General features: G+C 30.1%; 1 protein-coding gene across 2 annotated transcripts; it reads right to left on the bottom strand.

Moving 5' to 3' along the window:
* Window positions 1–1,003: 1,003 nt before the first annotated feature.
* On the bottom strand, window positions 1,004–24,327 carry LOC132714270 (cAMP-dependent protein kinase catalytic subunit PRKX-like; the record flags this gene model as incomplete). Of its 2 annotated transcripts, XM_060697097.1 has the most annotated exon segments (6): window positions 1,004–4,450; window positions 7,721–7,780; window positions 12,052–12,129; window positions 13,650–13,707; window positions 21,244–21,339; window positions 24,208–24,327. In XM_060697097.1, coding segments are annotated over 6 exon segments (538 nt in total), but the record flags the coding sequence as incomplete, so codon positions are not given.
* Window positions 24,328–24,332: the final 5 nt, after the last annotated feature.

Raw genomic sequence — 24,332 nt, forward strand, 5'->3', positions numbered from 1 at the left:
GTTTTCTTGGATAACTAACCAGTAAATACAAATTTCTTGGCAACTGACTGACTACTTATTCTACATAATCTAATTATCATACCAGTACGTATTAGTAAACTAGATGCAAATCCAAACACTTGCATTTATAAAGTAATATAGAGGTATTTGTAATAAATGCTCGATAGTTTCACTGGTTCTATCAACTTACCAATATTTCAACAAAGAAAATTAAAATCCATAAGTTAAACTATTCTTATGTGTTTCAATCATGATTTTACACTAAACAATCTAAATAAACCATAGTATTTTTCTGTGTACCCTATTATTTACTGTGTACCCTATTATTTACTGTGTACCCTATTATTTACTATGTACCATATTATATATATTAAACTGTCTTAAACATATGTTGTACCATAAATATTATTACATTAAACTGTTTTAAAATGATTAAAATTTTCACATGAATATACAGAGACATTCTACGAGTTGTTTTACAGAAAATTCAAATCTTCAGATCTATAAATCTAACGTTTGCCTTTTTGAAAAAATTTTGGTGGATACATTTAATTGTAAACAGTTTTGTTAAATTAAATATCAAAATTTGCATTTTCCGTACAAAAAAAATGAGTAACTCTGTATGGAAAACAATAAACTTTTGAATTTAAGCAATTTGGAAAAACAAAAAAAAAAGCAGCTTTTTACTTAAAAAATGAAAAAATCTGAAATGCTAACATATACAAGTAAAAGAAACAAGTGTATTTTAAAATGATATTTATGAATGTTTTAAAATAATGCAAGATGTTGCCATGGAAATAAAATCATATCACCCGTAACGATTTAAATGATACTGTAAGGTAAAGAATGCAGAACATAAAAAACAAATTTCTGAGCTTTAGATGTGTTCCTTAACCTGATGAAACCGACAGTGTAGTGTGGTCAGACTTACTAATCATGTTACATTCAGAGTCGTGTAGTCTGACCAGACCAGCTTATACAGTCGTGTAGTCTGACCAGTCTCTAAATTGTTGATTGACTGACTTAACTTTAGATTTAAATCCAAAGCAAGGCAAATTCATGACAAAAATTCAGCAGGTTAAGAAAAAAACTTATGTGCTAGTTAAAAAGACTACTGGTGCATTTTGTTTTTTTCTAAGTGCTGTAATACATGATATGCGATACACTTAAAAATCTTTAAATACATGTATATGTAAATCAAAACAAAAGCCTGTGATAAAATGTTGAAAAATATTTTCATAATATCAGATCTATGAAGATTTCATTACTTAGATCTTTTATTTTCTCGTTACTGCTAAATAAAAAGCTTTTTACAAATCTTGGAACACTTTTTGAGAAAATTCTGTTCCAACTGACAGAATGGGAATTTGTTTTTTATAAATCTATTACCTTTTTTTAATTTCAAAATAACACTGAAACTGCGAGCTGAAACTGAAGTGACTTTCGAGCTATACTGTTGGTGGAAAACCTTGGGTACCACTGAATTGATTATTAATGTATAAGTGGTACCTGATTAGTTGAAACATATTTATTTAAGCTCGATTGTGAAATTAGTTCTTGCAACTTATATTAATCACTTTTAAGTCCGCTTCCTGGAACCAACCAGTAATGGTGTCATATGAAGAAACATGGTCGTGACCCGAGTAAGCTTGAACCCATGGTCTCTGGGTTGAGAGGTAGACACCTTAACCACTAGACCACCACTCTACACAATTACTAGCAGTAACCATCCATAAGCTGCCTAGATTCAAACCAACATTTGTGATGTCAGAGAAGAAAGTGATATGAAGACTGTAACCTTAATCAAACATGCCCAAAATTTGCCATTTATAAAAGAGGCACCAGTATTGCTGTTGACAAGTGATATATTAAATGAAATATTGCCAAAATATCAGTAACTTTATTGCATGCCTGTGAATTCAAAACAAAATATGAATAAAATTAATAAAGGCTAAAATTATTACCCAACAACAAAAAAATGGCATAAAATTACAAAAATGAGAAGTTTTATGGAGGCTAGAGCATATATCCAAATCAAAACATTTTTACACAGCTTCCATTCTTGAGTATTTTTTATCTTTGCAAATTGTAATTCAGATTTACAATATAAAGTCAGATCTGTGAAAATCATACATAAAATCCCCTAAATATGATAAACAAAATGTTATAAAAAATAGAATTCTGGTTACAACAAGAAACTACCAAAACGTAATGGGTCCAAGAGTACATATTCAAACTCTATGATTGGTTGATTTTAAATCAATGCCTTGAATAAGCCAATCAGAAATCAGGGTTTGAAACTGGTACCCGGTTTCAAGTATTATAACCTTGGACCCTGGACGGATAAAAGAAATGTGTAGGACATTAAAACAGGACAATATATGTAATATTGCTACTCAACTTTTTCTACAGTCATCAACTATATATACATGTAAAAAACAAAGTTGTGTGTTTATATTTTTTACACAATCATTTTTCATCATATTTTACATTCTTTTTTGTCTCTTTTCTTTAACAGGAATTCTTAATAAGACATATTTTAATCATGATCAGAAAACAAGTGATATCATGTAATAAAGGTGAATATTTATATCCTTATCTATAGCAAAAATAATCTGTAATCTTAATTGTTCAAAATACAAAACAAGGGAGTAAAATGTAACAGCCAGCATGACATTTAGCCAACTGAGTATAACAAAATGACTATGTGAATGTACATGGGTGTAAATTATACCAGCTTTGTTTGATTTTAGGTGTACTGTATGCTTATATGACAAATATTGCGGATTATTTTGGAATATGAAATTTGTACACAAGCTGAACCCAGTAAAAATAAAACAATTCATGTACATGTACTTTGTGCTCTTCTATTTTAATTTTACACAGATCTTAACTTCCATCATTATGATACTAGGTTTAACATATTTTTATAAAGGTGACTTTCACAAGAGCTAAAATACATTTGTAAGATATATACACATAAACTTCTAGAGCTATAACTAACATTCAAAATCTGCAACAATAAAACACATTAGCTATAAAAAAAAATGTCAGACACTTATGAAATAATGCAAAAAAAAAATCTCAAAAACCATGAGATACAAAAATAAGAATTTCTTCATAATAATAACATAAATAGATACATGCTCAAATTTATATATTAACATTACATACATATAAATGCAATAAACAAAATATAATGTGCATTTGAAAATAAATGCGATAATGTATATAGCCTGCTTTGCTTTTTTTTTTCCGATAAAATAAAAATATATGAAACATTTATATCAGATGTTTATATCATTTATCTGGTACCCCTTTCTGTCATAAATTTGACCAATGATAATCCTTTTAACAAACAAAAGAAACAACACATGCAAGTCACAGAATTTAAAAGAAAATATTTCTCAGCCTTTTATATTTCAATACCATTTTATCAGATTTTATCAGAAAACAACAAAACATGCTCTCAAGTATGATAACAATTCTGCAAAAAATTTGGCAACTGATTTGAAGATTATGTACATTAATATATACCCTGTACTTTTCTTTGACCTATTCCTATAATTACCTCCCTTGCTCAAAATAGATACCGGTACTCTCCAGTCTTGAAACCAGTAAAAGACTACATTGTGAACTAAAATTTCTCAAAATAGTCTATAAAAGACTAAAAAACTTCCTTTTCTACCTTATTTTCTAATCCAAATTCAATGAAAATTAAAAAGATAGAAAAAGGACAAATTTTGAAAATAAATCTATTTAGAGAAATCATATAAGCCAACTGGCCAAAAAAAATTACCATCTTTTTGTATTTAAATTGTCTTCATTTATCTATGTAATTTTTTATAAGAACGACATTCAAACACTACGCTTATTTGCTGTTAAAGGCCAACAAAGGTCCGCTAGTTGGCAGTTGATTGTTCCATTATATTATATCCTAGCTACCTGTAAGAAGCATATTGCTAATCATATGTTGTTGACATCAATTTTGTCCCTGATTCTATTCTATTGCAATGTTAAACTTTATCATAAAACTTTTGGATTTCCTCTGTGATTTTTAAATTGCTTGTGTCATATTCTATTACGAACTTCTAAAAATAGAATTTCTAAAAATAGAATATCTAAAAAATAGAAACTACTGCACTTTACAAAACAATAAAGCAATGATCACTTTTTAGAGTAACTTTGGTAACAGTGTCCAACTCTTTCGATTTCCAAACATTTCAATACTGGAAAACAGTTTTTATGGATTTAACAATAATATATATATATATCACAGATTTTCAGCAGCCAATCAGAAATCCACTATTTTTTTACCAGCCAATCAGAAATCAACAAAGAGCGCAATATCTTTTTCACCAGCTGCTGCTGTCTTCTGCCATTCATCTTCGGGATAAGTGTCGAAATTCTTCGTGTCACCTTCGTGTGCAACCTTTGGAATGATCGGAGGCTGAAACAATAAAATCAAATTAATATTTTCTTTATTCTTTAAAGCATTCATTAAAAAGTTGAAAATGAATATCAGTATTATATATTCACACAATTTTACAATGCGGTTGCTCAAGTTCTCTTGCTTGGACAAAAAAACTTTATTATAATAATAATTATTCTGTCATTATAGTAAAGAAAATGTTGTCTGAACGAACTCTTTACTTTTGACGGCTTAATGTAGTAATTTCATACTTGAATAAATACTGAAACTTCTTTCATCCCTTACAATGTCCTGGTGAGTTTTACCAGTAATAAACCTTAAATACTACCTTAAAGATTATAAATTGACTTGTCCATCTTTCAATCTGAACAAGACCATTTATCATTTTTAGGGAAATTTTCAAAATTTATACTAACAGTATAGCAAGCAATGCAGACCCTGATAACACACTGCTGTGCTAGATGATCTTGGTTTGCACCAGCTGTAATGTATGGGGAAGATTTTTCAGTCGCAAAAACTTGTCCATGCAACAGACCAGAATAATTTGAACAGTGCTGGTTCAGCATCATGTGTTTACTTCAATAAGAAACATCTAACGTGAATTTCATCAAATTTTGCTGAGTGGTTTTGGAGAAGATATTATTTAAAACAATCACTGAAGACAGACCACAATGATGAACAGCTACTTATCTAAAAGCTAACTTAAGCTTTATGTGCTCAGGTGAGCTTAAAAAAAAGGGTATGGAATTTGCAACAGCAGACAACACATAAGGTATGTATATGATTACATATTTTCTTGACAACTTGTTCTCTTTTTCCTCAGTTTTTCCTCAGTGATTAAAGAGAATTTGTACCATATTATGGGGGAATATTAAGCTATGATTCCTGTTTTTCTTAAAGAACAAATGACCAGCCTATGTTACCATGCAGTAACATGTTCAGGTTAATATAATGCGGGCCACCTGTATCACTGTGTTAATTAAATAGCATAATGTTATTATCACCTCCTTGACCATTTGCCTTACTGACCTTTTGTTACAATAGGCATTAAATCATTAAGTCACTGACCATTTGCATTGTTGCCAATGCTCTTATATAATAGTTTAACTACATTATTGCCTAACTTAATTAATCACATAAATTGCCTAACTTGCATTACTGCCTAACTCGATAATTGCGATAATTGAATAATTGGCTTAACTATGTTCAGGTACAGAAACAGTCGGCATATGGTTTGGAAACAGTAAAGAATAGTGAAAGAAAAGAGATGATTAAACCTGTTACTTGACTATTTAAGCCACTAGATGGCGCTGGGGCAGGTTTTCGGAGAAAATACCAGAACCAGTAATTGGATTACCAGGTAGATTAGCATGTTATCAGGTTACAGTATCTAGCTGTAAAGCAATCAGTATTCCCATGCAACTCATCAATATGTATAATAGATATAAGTATATATATGTAGCCTATTGTTTGAATATATATGTAACTAAGTCTAGCTTTTTTTTCTTGCCCCCCAGCAGCTGAACATGCATGTTAATATAATCTGGGGCTACCCTGCATTTTCTATAGATATATGTACAGTAAATATATATCATGAGTTCTAAACACTAAGTCTTTTATTCAAAAAGTTATTTTATATTTATATTCATTGTCGTAGACTGAAGTTGCTGTAATCTTATGCTTATCTTTAGTGATGTCATCCTGAATCCAGATATCAGAACGTTTACATCACAAATCTGTATCCAGATTCAATTTTTGGATCTGGATATTGGTATAAAATATTTCCATTATCATTACTACTATAAGATGGCTTGGTGTCAATCCCTTACATCTCCCTTAATTCTTAGTACAATATATAATTCAAGGGTTGCTTGCAAAATAAGTCCTTATTTATATCATATAAGTTACTGCAGTTTTGCGGTCAACCCTCAAATTGCTGTTTCATATTTATCCGGAACTCAAGCAAAAAAAAAGCATACTTATTTCAAACAATATCAAACAACGCAGCCAAAAGTAAAAATTTGACAAATTAGAACAAAAGTAAGATTTTGTTAAATTTAAAGCCAAAAATTACAAGATGTGGAGTAGGTTACGAAGTATGCGGAATAAGGATAGTCTATTACATAACATCATAACTACAGCATATGGCTGGCATTCTGTTACATGGGAGTTAAATTCAAGAGCCAAGGTTAATTTACCTGAGAATGTAAACCAGTCTAATAAATAAAGCTTTATCATTGGTCAATCTTAAATCTATGCTTAAAATCAACCAATGACGCGCAAGCTCTTTAGTCTTGATTGAAATGTTTATCAAATTATTTTAAATTTGAACTTCCATTTTTCCGTCACTGGACTGGTCGACTGTATGCTTCTATGTTAAAAAATCGTAATGGTTAAACCAAGATTGATAACACTTGAAAAACTAATTTAGTCAGAAAGTTCAGATGTGCAAAAAACCAAACTGTTACATATGTTAAATCAAAATTGTGCTTTGTTCGCCAAATCACTAAAAACAATAAAAAATTCAACATATGTACATGTATTTCAAGAAGAAAAGTAATTGTACCTAGCACAATGCACCAGCCAACTGCTACACCACCCTGAGGCATTATAGTGGGAACATGGGATTTTTAAAATCTTGGTAAAAGCCCCGCCCTGTGGTATCAGTCAGATCAACAATTTTCTGCTTAATGTCTTGCACCACAATTTCGATTTTGCACTGTACTCACTCGGCAGTGTTGGGAAATTCTTTGCCCATTTACCCCACATTGCCTCAGAGAAAGGATTATACAAATGACTGGTGCATATGACATACAGACTTATATATTGTGAAGAAATTTATAGATTATCTAATTACGCTCTTATTTCAAATATAATAGCTTACAGAGAGAGCTTTAACGTACAGCAAAAAAATGATGGAATAATTAGTCCCTAAAAATAGAAGTTAACTTTTTATTGAAGGATTTAAAAGAAAAAAAAAACACATTTTCATACCAAAGAAATGTTTATTCCAAATTTCTTATATGCAAAGCAAAATTTGCTTCCAGTGTTTATATAAGTAATTCAAGACTCACTATCATAATTCTTTGTTTGTAATTATTCAGCAAGAAATGTTAATAATTTAATTGTTTTTCTACCACAGTTATTAGGCTAATCTAGCAAAATAATACCAGGAAAGGCATTCATATATACATTATAAATATAGAAGCAAGAGGGGAGGTAATGATATGTACGCATTTCAAAAAAGGGGAAGTAACTGGTCTTTGGAACCAGTCTACTGGTACTCACTGCACAATTGCTATAATTAGATATATCTCCTGCATAGAGAACCTCCGGTGTAATGGGAGGCTGAAAACAGAATCATGAATGCAGTTAAAAGGACACTGTATACATGGGAACAAAAATATTGAAGATATCTAGAAGATTTTTTAAGCCAAAACTGCTTACGCATAAATACCCAAATGCTGAATTTCTGAACTTGTGTGTCTATTTTTAGCAACCATGATTCATATCACAATAAAATAATAATGTTCGTCACATTTTGACAAAAGTTGACACAATTTACGTTGTTTCATATTTCTTTGCAAATTTTTTTTGAAATTCTATCGCAGGATCATAGTGGACAAACAAATTCCCAAATTTCATGCTAACAAATTCATACACATAAGAACAGGCTTTAAAACCAATCTTTCAGCCCTCAGCTATCTTTTGGACAACCTTTCAGATTCTGATTTGCTTTTGTTTCATTGATTGTTTTCTTCTTACTTATGGAATAATCAAGAAACTATTGATATCTTCAATTGTTTTTCTAACACTACATGACAGTGTTCATAAAATGCTTCCAGAAAAAAAAACATGAACCAAGAATAAATACAAGTCAGTACCTGACAATCGAAAAAGCTGCCCTACAGACAGATTATTAATGTTTGCCTCCACTAAAAGCTTGAAAAACAAATTTCGCTATCCTTGTTAATATGAAACAACTCAATATTGAATGGTGGTGTTCAACCTATCAATAGCTCATGTTATATAATGCTGAATCTGAATGGGCCATATGCATAATTATCATACAAATGTATAGGCCTGCTTCTTGTTTACTGAAGCACCCTAAATTTTGAAGAGTACTATTCCCAGCAATTATCAAATATATGAAAAGAATGTTTATAAAATACAAGAGCACCACATTCAGCGTGAACGCTCCTCTATGAATGGCAAAGACAATCAATGACAAATTTTGACCAAAAATACCCGAACAGAAACCTAATTAAAAAGGGGGATAACTCCAAAATTATAGCTTTCAGAAAAATACACATTGTCTTATGACTAAGAATAAAGGTATCATATTAAATTTTGTACGAAGCTAGTGATAGGTGAAAACCCTTTAACCATCTTCAACATACAACATCGGGATCTAAAAGCAAGAAAAAAACAACAACAAAACTTTTTCCTATGTTACATTCATTGTACAAATGTATTTCATATTTAACCAGTAAGAGCTTAAACCATTAAATACATCGCAGAAGACAACTTACCATGTTTTTAATTTTCAAAACTCTTAAATATGCTGAATTTCAACAAATACTTAATTAAAATAATCTACTTTAAAAAAAATAAGGCCAAAATAACGTCAAAGTTAAGTAAGTACATAAAAGACAAACAATTTTCTACATATACATTCTATATTCAAATATTTGAGACTTTAAGAAATCTAACCAGTTGAATTAAACTGCTAATTGCTAATATTCTTTATGTAAAATAGTTCAGCGATATTCAAATTTGGTTCACAATTAAAAATACCTTTTTTGTTCAGAAAATTATTCGCAAACAGATTATTTTTTAAAGAATGTTATTTCTTTTCAATGGTAATACAAATGTATTTAAATATCTTTACAGTTTCATCAGACAAAAACCTAAGCCATCTAATTCTTAGACTAGACAAACTTGAATAAATCACTTTCACCTGAACTAACAATGAACTTTTCTTCCTTATTTTTTTAAAATATTTTTGTTTGTTTCTGTCACAGATACTTCATTGAACTTGGATTGAAAATTGGTAGAAAACAAAGTGACCGTTATATTCTTGAACATTAAAGGCACATCAAGCTATATGAATTTTTTTTTCCTCTACAGTATGGAGAAACAGTTATCATTACGCCTTGGAGATTAATTAAAATTTTCTTCTGTAGAAAGGACAAACAGTGATTTCAGTCTGTTGTAATGATGGATTTAGAGCATATTAATTGCTTACCACCAAAAAAAAAAAATTCTTAAACATTAAAGGCACATCACACCTTGGAGATTCATAAAATTTTCTTCTGTAGAAGAAACAGTTGTTTTATTGTGGTAATGACCAATTTCGAGCATGTTAAATGCTAATCAAATTGTAAAGCGCTGAATGATTATGTGAAATTATGTTTCACAGAGGTATCAAAATGTAAACAAAGTGGTATTTTGACTTTTAGACAAAATACTATATCACTATAACTGCCCTTATTGTCAAAAGCAAAAGAGGCAAAAGGTGGTTCATCTATATGGCCAATATGTAATGTTTGGAAACACTAACAGGACATTAAAAATAAAGTTTTGAAAAATTAAAAAAAGCATTTTTGAGACTCAATGGGCCTTTAAGAAACAGTTCTGGAAACAATAACAGGACATTAAAAAGTTTTGAGAAATTAAAATACAATGTAAAGCATTTTAGAGGCTTAATGGGCCTTTAATTTACAAACACTGATTATTGTTATGCTGTTGAATAACATCTAGCAAGGCCACCAATTTTGTTATGTACTGCATTAACTGCGTTAAGTGTATAAATGCAATTAAACCTCGCAAAAATTGAATGCACCTAATACTACTTGTGATAAAAATTCTAATCCGCTTTTATTACGACAAAGAACTTGATAATCCACAATTTAATATACGAGGATTACAGAATGGTCTTTGACGTAACAGCGCCACATTTCACAACAAATTAAAGTTAGTTTTCATAATCAAAATCTAAATATAGATCGAAAATTGACGGCGATTACGATATTAATTTGTTTGTCGAAAGTTTTTAAGTCACAGTGTGATTATTGGGTTAATCAAACTTGATATTAAACAGTTTAAGTCTTAAAGTGCATTTACGTAACAGCGAAATTTTCAAAATGTAAACCTTTAAACTGGCAGTAACTATGCATCAAGAAATGTTTGGTTTGTCTATGACTTAAGCCACACACCTTAGATGAGCAAATTTCCAAATAGTGACCCTTAAGAAACAAATATCAAGGGCTTTTCTTTCTTCTCTAAAGCAGGGACTGTGTTTCAGGGAAATTTTAGATCAGGAAAATTCTTTTAAAATTATGCAGTTTACCCCCAAAAATTCAATTTAGATTAAATTATGACTACCTATGAAATAATTTCACAATGCATGTCATACTTTTAATGGTTTAAGTTAAAAATATGAGTAATTTTACTTTTTTCCAAAACAATATTTGTAAACCGTTACTAACAATTTAATAGCTATTTTTACATATTCTGAAATATTATAATTATTCGATTTCTATGAGGAGAAGAAGTCTTTGACTAGCTAAATGGCATGAATTTGTATATTTAACAATGTGTTAATATTTCAGGATATTTTTCTAAACTTTTATAAAAATTAGAGTGACTGGATGCATGCTGCTTTAACGAAAGGCTTATTATAACATCTGCTTTTTTTATTGTTAACACGAAAAGGTCTGTTTAAAATGACTGATTTTCATGACAGTGCTATTCCTGACAGTGGACTGTATAAAAGAAATTGTAAATAACTATCAGGTATGTCCTTTTAAGACCATGACCTTGACCTATGAAGGTCAATGACAATGAACATTTCTGCACATACACCATAAGCTTTATTGAATTGTTTTATAAAATTTATTAAGATATAATGTAGTATTCGCATTTCTTGCAGTAAATATTTGTGCAAGATGAAAATAAAATGTTTAATGTCAATGGAAAGCAAATAAAATATATTTATCCTTCATGAATGACCTTGACCTTTGATATAGGAATCAAGAGAAACGCAATTCTTTTTCTTGCTTGGGTCAATATCTAATTAAAAAGGAAAAGTTAATAAAAGCTAAAGCTCAGATAAATACTAAAACTCTATACAAGAAATGATACCAAATATTACCGTGGAAACCATAGTTTCTGTTATACATAATATATACTGTGATATTGTCATGTTTAAGAACATTGATAATGCAAAAGTCCATTGTAACCCAGTTCTTTAACCGCAAGGGCAAAGCTGGTGCTTAAACTTTAGATCAAGCCTTAGTTAATGATAAACCCTTCGAGTATAGTAACATGGTAAGATCCCCCATTTAATGCCCTGCTTTTAAAGTTTGGACATATCCTCACACCTTCCCCCAAACCCCACCCCCCCTCCTCCCCAAAACTTTCAAACTCCCACACTGTTCCAATGGACTGGTGCATTATACAACTCTGTTATCGAAAATCTACACAGTGTTACTGTTAATTTTCAGCACATTTTCAAGTGGCCAGTTAAAAATCCAAATAACAGTTTTAGAATCTTATCTCCTACAGTGAGACAAAGGTCTCTAAATTATTCAAAAATTAAAACCAAAATGTCTTACAGTAAGTTTTCGTGCCAGGACGTCTTCCCACTCTATTGACTTGAACCATTTATGTTTCTTCACATCTTCAGCACCATTCTGAAAAAAGAGATTGGGTTTTTTTTTTGCCTAGTTTTTACATCAATTGTTTTTACACATTTTTGGTCATAAGCACCATTCTGAAAAAAGAGATTGGGGTTTTTTTTTGCCTAGTTTTTGCATCAAATTATTATTTACACATTTTTGGTCATAATTTTATCACAGTGGTCGGTTCACATAACCGGTTTATCTGGATAACTAACCTGAGTAATAATATAAATTTCTCCAAAAGTGACCCACTACTAATCCAAGCATGATTTCTGAATCAGGTGCGAGAGACAAATGATCATTAGAGTCATATGTTCAAGATACATTTCAAGTGTGTTAACCCTTAATTTGCTGAATTTTTACAATGGATTTGCCCTTTTTTTAATTTGGAACAGTCCATTAAAAGTTAAAGGGATGTTAATATCAAATTTCAAAAATTGGGCTACCAACAGAAAAGAGACTGCACTCTGGCCTGACTCTTTACTTCAATCTGACCTGGCTATATATTGCAGTGTCAAAGGCTTATTACCTTTGCTTTCAGCAGCTTAAAGGTGAAGTAACCTTTCCTTTTTTTTTTTTTTTGATGTTGTTGTTATTTTGTTTGGCGTCATGTCACACCAACATAGTATAAGTCATAATATTTATGACTTTCTAGCTTTACTGGTGAAAGAAGACCTCAGCTGCTCTTTTTTACACTATATTAGGCATGAACAGGCACCTGAGTAGAACCACAGACATTCTGTAAGCTAGTGGGATAGCTTACTCAGAGTTTCCAAAGTCCCTGTCCAGATTCAAACCTACAGCGGCGAGTGGCAAGTGTTTTGAAGTCCACTCGACCACGGACACCACCCTGTTTTATTGTTCAGAGTTTTAATTCTAATTTGCTTATGAAATTGAATTCTATCAAAACCCTGGCAGTGCAAAAAACAAAACAAACAATTTTAAGCTTTTAATCTATTTTTTTAAAGTCCATTTCAGTTAAAGAGGAGATTACTTTGCCTTGTTATTTACTGAGTTAACTTTAAAAACATCCAGGACAAATAGTTCAGATGTGGTCACAGAATAGCTCTGGTATGGTAACTTGTAATTTTGTCAAGTTTTATAACCTGACATTAAGGGCACATATAGGTTTAGAAAAGTCACTAAAATTATCAAATGTTTTGGGCTTTTTTTCACACTTTACTAAGAGGGCATTTTAGATCAAGTCTTTATAAGTACAGTAATGCTAAAGTTTGATTTTCTTGAAATATGCTGACTCACATGGAGGCATGCAACTTTAAGCAACGAAAAACAAAAATACAAAACATTTTTTTCATATTTGATATATAATCTCTATATCTATTAAATTGCACTATTTCATCTTCACAAAATTTTTTTTTTTAATTTTCCTAGGTCTATAAAAAGTTCAAATGACCTATTTTGATCTAATGACCTTCTATTTAGACCTAATGACCTTCTATTTTGACCTAATGACCTTCAATTTTGACCAAATGACCATTTACTATGACCTTCTATTTTGACCTATGACCTACCTTCATGTTTCCCAGCCGTTTAGTTCTGTCGGGAACCAGCAATTTCTTTATGAGATCTCTGAAATAAAATCAAAGGGTGAAATAATCTTATTTTATATATATTATGCAATAACATCAAGCAAGAGATAGCTCTTTCATTGCTGGCTTTCCTCCAGAGATAGTACTAAAACATGCACATAAAAAATACCGATGATTTTATCAAAATATCTTCCAAGGCTGTTAAGTTGGCTGTTAAATACATCTCTTCTATTGTGATAATGAATAAATGTGTTTTGTATAAGTATGCTAGCTCGGTGGTTAACTTTTACAATATGTAGTTCTAACCAACTTTAGCCTTTCAGCCAGTTTACATTGCTTTAAATAGGCAGTTAATAAGATTGGTGGCTAGGCCAGGGGGTGCATAGAAAAACCGGAAAGCACCGGATAGCACCGAAAAACCGGAAAGCACTCAAATTTCTCATAAAAACATATGAAAACGTTAATTAATAGGTTTGAAAGTGTTACCAATCGATTTATTAGATTAAAATCTTTCAGACATGTCATTTTTAAATTTATATATTGATAATTATTACGAGTATTTAGGAAAATAGATATATCGAGTGCTTTCCGGTCCTGTTAAGATACATGTACATTACCGGATAGCAATATTGTTTATAAAAGTTATACATGGATACTTTATTTCATTGGTTTGAAAATGTTACCAATCGATATATTATATCAAAATTTTTCAGACATGTTTTTATAATTATAATATGATTATTATTACGTTTGATTAGGAAAATAAGATATATCGAGTGCTTTCCGGTCCTGCTAGGGTACATGTACTTTACCGAATAGCAATATAGTTTATCAAATTAATACATGAAAACTTTATTTCATTGATTTTAAAGTGTTACCAATCGATTTATTATATCAAAGTCTTCCAGACAACATGTTTTTATAATTATAATATGATTATTATAACGATTATTTAGGAATGTTAAATAAATTGAGAATGCTTTCCGGTTTTGTTAAGTATATGTACCGAATAGCACTCGAATTTTCCCTAAAAAACGTACAACCTTCATTGTATTGAATTGAAAACGTTACCAAGAGATTTATTAGGAAAAAATCTCCCTGACATTATTTTTTTATAATTAATATTACGAATAAAAAAGTTTAAAATAGATATTAAAATAGATATATCGAGTGCTTTCCGGTCCTGCACATTCCATTATTGCTTTCCGGTCCTGTGAAGTAATAGTAATACATCACCGAAAAGCACTGGTCCTCTTACCTCAGACATACAGATGGTATATAAATATTTAAAATGTATGTACCTTGTCTAATATATTAATATATTTATTTGTTGTAGGCTATATGGAAGACAAGAGGATTCAAAATAGCAGGAAGAGAAGAACAATAATTGTTTCAGTGATGTTTTTTTTATTTTTGACAATAAACAGTGCAATAAATAAAAATAAACGAAACTAATTACTAAGAACAAAATAAACAGATATAAAACAGAACTTAGCAAACATATAAACATACATAATTGAAAAATAAGTATGATATTGAAATCAATCAAGGCACACTTCACGCCTCGTTTATTACACGTGCACACGCTGATTGAACGGACACACGCTGATTTAATTATCACATTTAAAGAGGTGTTAATAATACACAATAACTGTATGTATTTAACTGATTGATTATTTGAGGTATTATATATGATACTGAAATGTCATTTAAACTTATAATTTAATTATATTTACAAACAGTGATGTTTTAAAAACAAAATCAACAAATAACTATCTCATTATTATATACATATAAAACTACAAAATATATATACATAGGCAGACCCTAGATTTTTTTAATTTAATATTAATATCAATGCATATTATATTATGGTAAATCCATTTCAGTTCGAGTATAGGCTAGACTATAGCCTGATGAGCATAAATGACATCTTAAGACACACTCGAACCTACTATTGCGGCCGTGATATAAATTTTATATAATATACATTGATATTGATACTTAATATTTATGTTCAACATATTTTTTCCAACATAAATTTTCAGGCACTGTGAAGAAGAAAAAAATGTTTGCAACGTACGTATGAAAAATTTGCAATTCCAGACAACAAAAATGAATGTCATGTCAATGGCATCGGTCATAGATAAATATCAATACATAATATATTGTGTTGTAGTATATAAGTTCGATTATGGGCTAGACTATAGCCTGATGAGCATAAATGACATCTTAAGACACACTCGAACTTACTTATGCGGTCACCTATAATATATTTATGCATTGATATTTATCCTGTCTTGGGTTTCTTCACTGTCACAGTCCGAGTGTTAATTTTTCTTTTTCGTTGACCTGGTTTTTTACCGTGGGTTCTTGGTGCAATTATCGTCGATTGTCCGTCCGTAGATGTCATGTAACAGGGCTTTTTCAGGGAACGCCGTTGTTATAGCCTTTACAAGAGCGCGTTCGTCAAATTTCTATCCGACCAGGACTTAATGTCAATTAAATTTGTACAAGAAAGATGCAACCAGTTCTTACAATTTGAACACTGAATAGTATCATCAACACATTCTAATGTACACACAATGCACGGATACTCCGTCATGATTTTTGATATTTTATTTAAGAGATATTCCAATTTAGATTTAATAGCACTACTAGCATTTAAATAAAAATTATGGTAATGGATTAATTTTTTTGAGGTTTATATAAAGAGTGTGTAGTTAATTGCAATTTCTAATTATCTAATTTAATGTGCATGTAAAGGACAGTGTCTAATTAATGCAACTTTGATGTGCAGGTCGGTACTCTCAATTATCATAATTGTGTATAAATTGATTAAATCATCACCTTTTTGTGCTACAATATACAAGGTCTTTAATCAGCATGGATTAGCACGTGTGATAAACAATACAACAACAACTGTCCTCCACTGATGACCACATTGCTTTTCGGTACACATTGTATGGTAAAAATAAAGACATAACTGAACGAAAATTTATAAGTTTTTCTTTACTTTACATGATATAAAAATATAATAATAAAAAAATATGGTTCGATGCTTTGAATAACTTATTGGTACTTTTTACACATCCTCTTTCTGTCCTTCACACAACCTATAAAATATTAGAAATATGATACATTGATATATGGTATGAGCAAGATTGAAAAATCGTGTAACTAATCATAATATTTTTAATTGAAATAAGTTCAACTTAATTAATCAATTTATAACACTTTCACATAATTAATATGAAGGATTAGTGTGATTTATATAAATATTCGAGTGCTATTCGGTAAAGTAGATGTACTTTAGCATTACCGGAAAGCAATCAATACAACTTTGTAACAACTTTGAAAATCGCGTAATGAAACATAAAATATTAATAAAAAACGTCATGATATACAGATCTTCAACTACTAAATAGATTGGTAACACTTTCAAACCAATAAAATAATGTTTTCATGTATTAATTGGATAAACAATATTGCTATTCGGTAATGTACTTGTATCTTAGCAGGACCGGAAAGCACTCGATATATCAGTTTTCCTAAATACTCGTAATAATTATCAATATATATTTATAAAAACATGTTGTCTGAAAGATTTTGATCTAATAAATCGATTGGTAACACTTTCAAACCAATAAAATAAAGTTTTCATGTATTACTTTGATAAACTATATTGCTATTCGGTAAAGTACATGTATCTTAGCAGGACCGGAAAGCACTCGATATATCTTATTTTCCTAAATAATCGTAAAAATAATCATAATATAATTACAAAAACGGGTTGTCTGAAAGATTTTGGTCTAATAAATCGATTGGTAACACTTTCAATCAATAAAATAAAGTTTTCATGTATAACTTTGATAAACAAAATTGCTATCCGGTAATGTACATGTATCTTAACAAGACCGGAAAGCACTCGATATATCTATTTTCCTAAATACTCGTAATAATTATCAATATATATTTAAAAAATGACTTTTCTGAAAGATTTTGATCTAATAAATCGATTGGTAACACTTTCAAACCGATTAATTAACGTTTTCATATGTTTTTATGAGAAATTTGAGTGCTTTCCGGTATTTCGGTGCTATCCGGTGCTTTCCGGTTTTTCTATGCACCGCTAGGCCAGGTTGCCATTTTGTCCCTACATGGAAGGGTTACCCAGATTTCCCACCATCGGAATAATGCTTGAAATTAAGTCCCCTTATGATTTAGACAAAACTTCGATATATTTGGCCCTTCAGTCTCATAATACATGTATGAGCGTTTTAAAACAAATACAGAATTTTGGAAACACTGATATGTTATCCTAGATGTAGAGGCCGTGTATTTGGAAAATACAATGATAAATTACATGTACAGCAGACTTAGAAAAAAACGTATATAAAGTCAGAACAAGGGAGGGAAAAGTAGCTTCAAATTCTGCCACCCTGATCCCTGGTTTCTATTATTGGTGCTGATTTTTTTTTCATGGGTTCAAATAATTGTTGTTGGGTTTTTTTTAATTAAAAATACCTTCACTGCATTCATAATATAATCATATCTACTCTTACATGAACATTTTTTAGTTTGTAACAGAAATTTACAAAGGCATCAGAAAAAATCCTGCCTTGCCTGAGATATGAGCTTACAAACTAACTTATAACACTTGATGCAGTCGCATAAAGTTAGAAAAAGTAAATAAATGTTCAAGGAAGGTAGGTGTGCACTCAACCATAAGAAAATAGGTAACCTATTTAATACAATAACTTCCTTCTTCCCTTTTCCCAGACAAAAAAAAAATATTTGTAAAATGTATTTTTATTTGTAAAATGTGCCTTAATGAAAAACAAAATAAATATTTTTAAATACAGTTTCTAAAATAAACTTATATAATTATATCAGATTAAGATTAAATATTATAAAATATAATGTTACGAAAATACATGGACTTTATAAAGATTACATCAATTATTACAGCTGTATTATGTGACATGATTCAAACCAATATAATATTGCATTTAAACTACTTACCAAAAAAAATAATATTATATCATATGTACTTTAGGCCAAAAAAAAAAAGTTCATGTCCAGTCTCTCTCCCTACCATTTTTTTTTTTTTTTTAAATAAATTAATAATTTATTTCAAACCCTAAATTTTTGAAAAATTTGCCTATGAGCAATTACAAGGTCTTTACTCTCAAAGTATGTAATTATATAAAATAACATTTAAAACTTTTTTATATCTACCCCCTTTTTCTTTATCAGAGACCAGAAACCTTTATAAAAAATTTGTTTGGCCTTACAAAAAAATTCTGTCCCATGGTGTTATATAAATAAAGAAGATGACAACCTAGATTGTGCACTATCTTAAAACTATATCTCTGTCTTAAATTGGTCAATTGTTCTGATTTTAATAGTCTTTAGTTTATACAAATAAATTTTAGTTTGATTGTGTTGGAAGCTATATTAAGCTTATTGAAACACTCTCGAATCTGTTTCATACTTAGCAATAAGTGTAAAGCTTCTTGTTCAAGGAAGCAACGGCATTCCCCTGACTGGTTTGAACCCACTTGGCCAGCAATCCTTTGATTATAGTCTTTGAGTATTTTCATTTATAAAACATAGCTACTTCCTTAATCACATTAAGATGTCATCTTTTTCTTAAATTTCTTAATAAATTTATAACATCAAGTTTAACAAGCCCTTGGAATATACTGATGGACTTGCTTTAATCCTAAACCTACTGAATTGTAATGGCTGGTGGTGTGGGTAGTTGTCACTCCGGATCACGGCAGTGAGCCACAAGGAAAAGTTGGACATTTGACCTTGAAGGTCAAGGTCTTTTATGGATGAAGGTCAAGGTTAGTCTGGTCTATTGAAAAGTCTTGTCCCAAAGGTTGTTATGGCCAAGTATGAAGACAATACACAAAGAACTTAAAACTTAAAAAGTGATGATCAAGGTACAGGTTTGCAGACAGCAACGCCAAGGCCAAAGCAACTGTAGCAATACCTCTATTTTTTTTCAAAAAAAAGTCGAGCTTTAAACAATTAACTGCTACCCCACACACAAGCAAAAAAAATGTTTTATCAATTAATCAGAGGATATGTGTTTTTCCAATCAGCTCTATTCTTTTTCTTTTGATTTAATTACCCACGTGGTGAAAACACGAGATCTGAGGTGTGGTTTTAGTTTACATTATGTTTTCTTCCTCATACACCAAAACCTTCCTCATAGATGAAACAAAAGTTTCGAAATAATACTCATTACAGGGCTGAGTAACATCCCAAGAACTCCTACGTCTTTGTTTTTTAATGTGATACGTGAATGTCGTCATCGTTTATGCAATTATGTGGCATTAAAATAACTAATTACAAAACACAATTGTTTTTTCCCCTCCTCCGGTACAAATTCTTACCGTCACTTGTCATTTATAATTGTTTACGAACATGCCAGAAAATCTGCGACTACCTGTTCCAGTAACTTACCTATTAATTCTTAACTAACTGATACATGCTTTCTTTCATTAAGAATAATCGCAATAGTTTCACAAATCATTCCTGGCTGAAAAAATTTAACCATCGTTCCAGTTGACCTAATTTTAACTTTTATTTCCAAAGATAATGAACGGTCCATTAAATTCCATAAAAATAAAAACTAGAGCTTTCACAATGTACATGTATATTACTATAAACGGCCATTTTTTGTAACACCGCTTTAAACAAATAGGTTATCTATGGCATAAATAATTAAGGCTTAGAAGAAACGAAATGTAATTTTAAGTGGTAATCGCATTATTACCATACCATGGAAGTAATGTAACATGTAGTGAAAGTGTGGTAATTTTCACCACTGTGAAGGTCTATCTAATGTCATTTGAAAGTTTTTATCTTAAACATATAGTGACATCATCACAAAAAACAATTAGTATTGATTTTAAAACAGTACCGGCTCTATAAAACAACAGGTAAAACACTCTGGGAGAAAAAAACTGCTAAGTCAGCAAAAAATACAAAAATCAATTAAAACAGCATGGTGTTCACCGACATATGTTAAAAACAACCAAGAGGAGAGATATAACATAAACCACAACCTAGTAACAAAATTTCAAACTGTAATGCATTAGTCCATGACTAACATAAAATTACTTTTTTCAAAATATATCGTTTAATGGATATGTCTAACTTTACAAGTATCTTTATATTTGATGTACTTAGTTTCAGTTATCTTCAGTAAAAAAATTAACGTAACCACCAGTATCGGGTACAACAGAAAAATGTACCAACCAGTATTTTGCATTTTTATTATTTTGTGATGTTTTTTTACTTAATATAAAAAATATGTAACCACAACTAACAACACATGTCACAATACACCTCTTAAATAAAACCTTTATGATCTAGATGCAGGACATTTTTTCTTTCTTAGGTAATTAAGGCTTAAACAAAAAATACATTACACACACTTCATGAATGTACCCCAAAAGTTCCATGAAACTGGAAATCTTTTGATATTTTTTTTTATATAATATAGTATTACATTTTCCAAAAGTAATTAAACAAAGAAGAACCCTGTGATACTTACTTTACTACTGGGTCTAAATGTCTTGGCCAGTCAATTTTTCCTGATAGAATTTTTTCATAAATGCCAAATGGTTGATCATCAAAAAATGGTGGAAACCTGAAACAAAACAATAAATTTAAAATATCTTCCCCTGTTCAACAAATAACTAAAAAAAAAAAGTTTCTAAAAAAGACATCTTTGTTAAATTAAATTTCTTTCAGATTTGTTCATAAATAATTAAATTTTGATAAAATTTCCAAAATTTTGTGTTTACAGTACAACCTTTGTATAGCAACCCCCTATAGGTCACAAACATTTTGGTTGTTGTTGAGAGGTGTCTTATCAAGAGAGGTTTAGTTCATTCTGAAGTCTTACTTTGGGAAGAATAAAACCTGTTGTTGTAAAGAGGTAATTGCTCTAAAGGGTGGTCACCCTGTGGAGGTTAATCTGTAATTCAATACCTATAACTTAAATTCTTATGTATGTTTGATGATTTAAGGTAGTCTATTCTCAATGCTTTCCTACCAAAAAATACTAACATCTGCAAATATTGTGATAAATATGTCATTTCCGGAAAGTTATTTTTCACCATCTTCGGTATTCAATCATTTTTAACAGATTATAAACCGGAATTTTGTACATAGTGACAAAGGATGAGTAATTGTAAATAATCTAATGCCCAAGATTTTGAAAATAAAGTTTTGGAAATAACTGATTTGCTACGATATTGGCCGATGTCGAATTTTTTTTTTGCGGAAAGCATTACAATAAGACTACCTTAATACAAAGTACTAGGAAATTTTCTTATAGAATACAGAAGCATAATTGCCAATGTAAACAGTAAGTCTTGACAGACAAACAGAAAGACAGACAGACGAAAATGCAAACTACGCACTTAAATCTACCAGATCATGTCAGCCAGGTCATAAAATTCACAACAACAATGAAAATGAACTATTTTTACACACTGTATTAATTTTTTTTAATCGTATTCCAGACAGACATATTTACATTATAGTGCTTTATCCCAGGTAATCAAAACACAGAAAAAATATAAATACATAGTGCTATCGGATTCTTAGGAGGTTTTTTTGGCAATAAACTAAGAAAACATTGTAATTGTAGATAAACTTCCCTATAACTTGATATTTACCAAAATATTCCATTAATTCAGAGCATTTTCATGTTTTATTTTCACAATTTGCGCCAAACACAACGCCGACTTTGATAATATTATATTTATTGGTGTTTGTACTATAATGTAAATAGTGCTGTTAAAGTGTATAAAAAAGCTATATCTGATGAAATATTTAATAATTTTTTTTTTTAAATTCATAAAATTATGTTGTTTTCATAATCTAATGGTTGTTTCTTGAAACATTAGTTACATAGAATGTATGTACCATTTGATATACAATAATATTGTACGTAATAAACAGAATAATATGCTGTAGAACAAAATATTCCGCAGCTGTTTTTTTAGTTATGACGATGATTTCACACATGCTCAGCTACCTTTTTATGCAATATACTGACAAATTGCTTACAATCTAGGTATTCTGTAATCATTTTAATCACAATATAAACAATAATTTATCAATCCACAGGCAGCAAATATAGCTTGATACACTTTAAAAGTACACATGTCACTTTAAAATTACACATAACTTAAAAGTGACAGGCAGTTGACATGATCGTTTAAGGATTCCCTTTGTAGGGGTGCAACAATATGGTCAAACCAAAATGAAATACATGACTGTGTATTATCTTGTTGCAGTATGTTTTTTATTAGTTTTTAACCATTAATACCGTTAAAATATATTAAATGGACTTGTCGATTTTACAATCTGGACAAAATCGTTCATCATTTATAGAGTATTTAGTGATTGTACATGATTGTATTACGTATATTTCAGCAGTGATTTATATTGTTGAAATATGACTGTGATCATTTATTTTGATTCAATATTAAAGAAAATATCATGGTACGAGGCCTTTGTACCAAGTACGACCTTATATCGGCTGATATTACATCGCAATATAATATTATTAGTCAGCCAGTATATTGTTGCACCACCACAAATAATTGACATCAACGTCATTCCCATAAATTAATGGCAAAATAGTCATGATACTTCTTTATCTGAATTTTTTCTGTCAAAAGAAGACTTAGGTGTCTCTGATTTAAAATTCAATCCATTAATTCATATTAATAGCTAAACAAGAAAAGAAACAATACGTTCTTCGTTTTAAACAATAACAACATTTCTATTTAAAGAACAAAACTAATGTACTTTTATAAAGTCTATATTATCAATACATTAATTTGTAATAATTCATGTTTGTGTCACTTATTTTCATTGGATAATCATGACCTTTATATTATCTGTATATACAAGGCTGCTATAAAATTTTACAATTAACTTTTAACTAAATCAAAGAAAGCAGTTTCACAGTATAAAAATTTGTTATAAAGAATTTTGACAGATTATTTTGCTATATACAGCAAAGCAAAGTAGCTCTAAATAATTAAAAAAGATACCTACCATTTATATTAGGCATATGAGATGATATATATGTCAGAAATTTTATCAACTAATTTTTAAAAATACATATAAAAAAAGCTATATTTTGTGAATATATTTAAAATTCAAATAATTTTTCTCCAATCACAAAGTACACAAAAGTACACAAAAAGATAATAAAATGATAGAAATACAAAAAATTAAATCTTTGACAATATGGATCACAACACATGTTTATTTTTAGTTGTTCACTAATAAACTGCCAGACAACACACTTGCAAATAAAATCTACATTCATATGCTACAGAGAAAGTACACACCAAGTGAATATATACATTTTCAGACACATATATATCATATACATTTTAAGATAAATATTTTCCTATAACCATAATACAAATGTACATTTTTGTGCAAAGCTTACCTTCACTATCGTGAGTGTTAACATGAAAAGACTTACCCAACAATCATTTCAAAAATGAGAATTCCTAGGGACCACCAATCAACTGCCTTACTGTGACCCTTACTCTGTATAATTTCAGGAGCGAGATATTCTGGCGTACCACAAAGCGTCCAAGTCCTGCC

The sequence above is a fragment of the Ruditapes philippinarum genome, unplaced genomic scaffold, assembly GCF_026571515.1.
Source record: "Ruditapes philippinarum isolate M1 unplaced genomic scaffold, ASM2657151v2 ctg9216_1_1_1_1, whole genome shotgun sequence".
Taxonomy (NCBI): domain Eukaryota; kingdom Metazoa; phylum Mollusca; class Bivalvia; order Venerida; family Veneridae; genus Ruditapes; species Ruditapes philippinarum.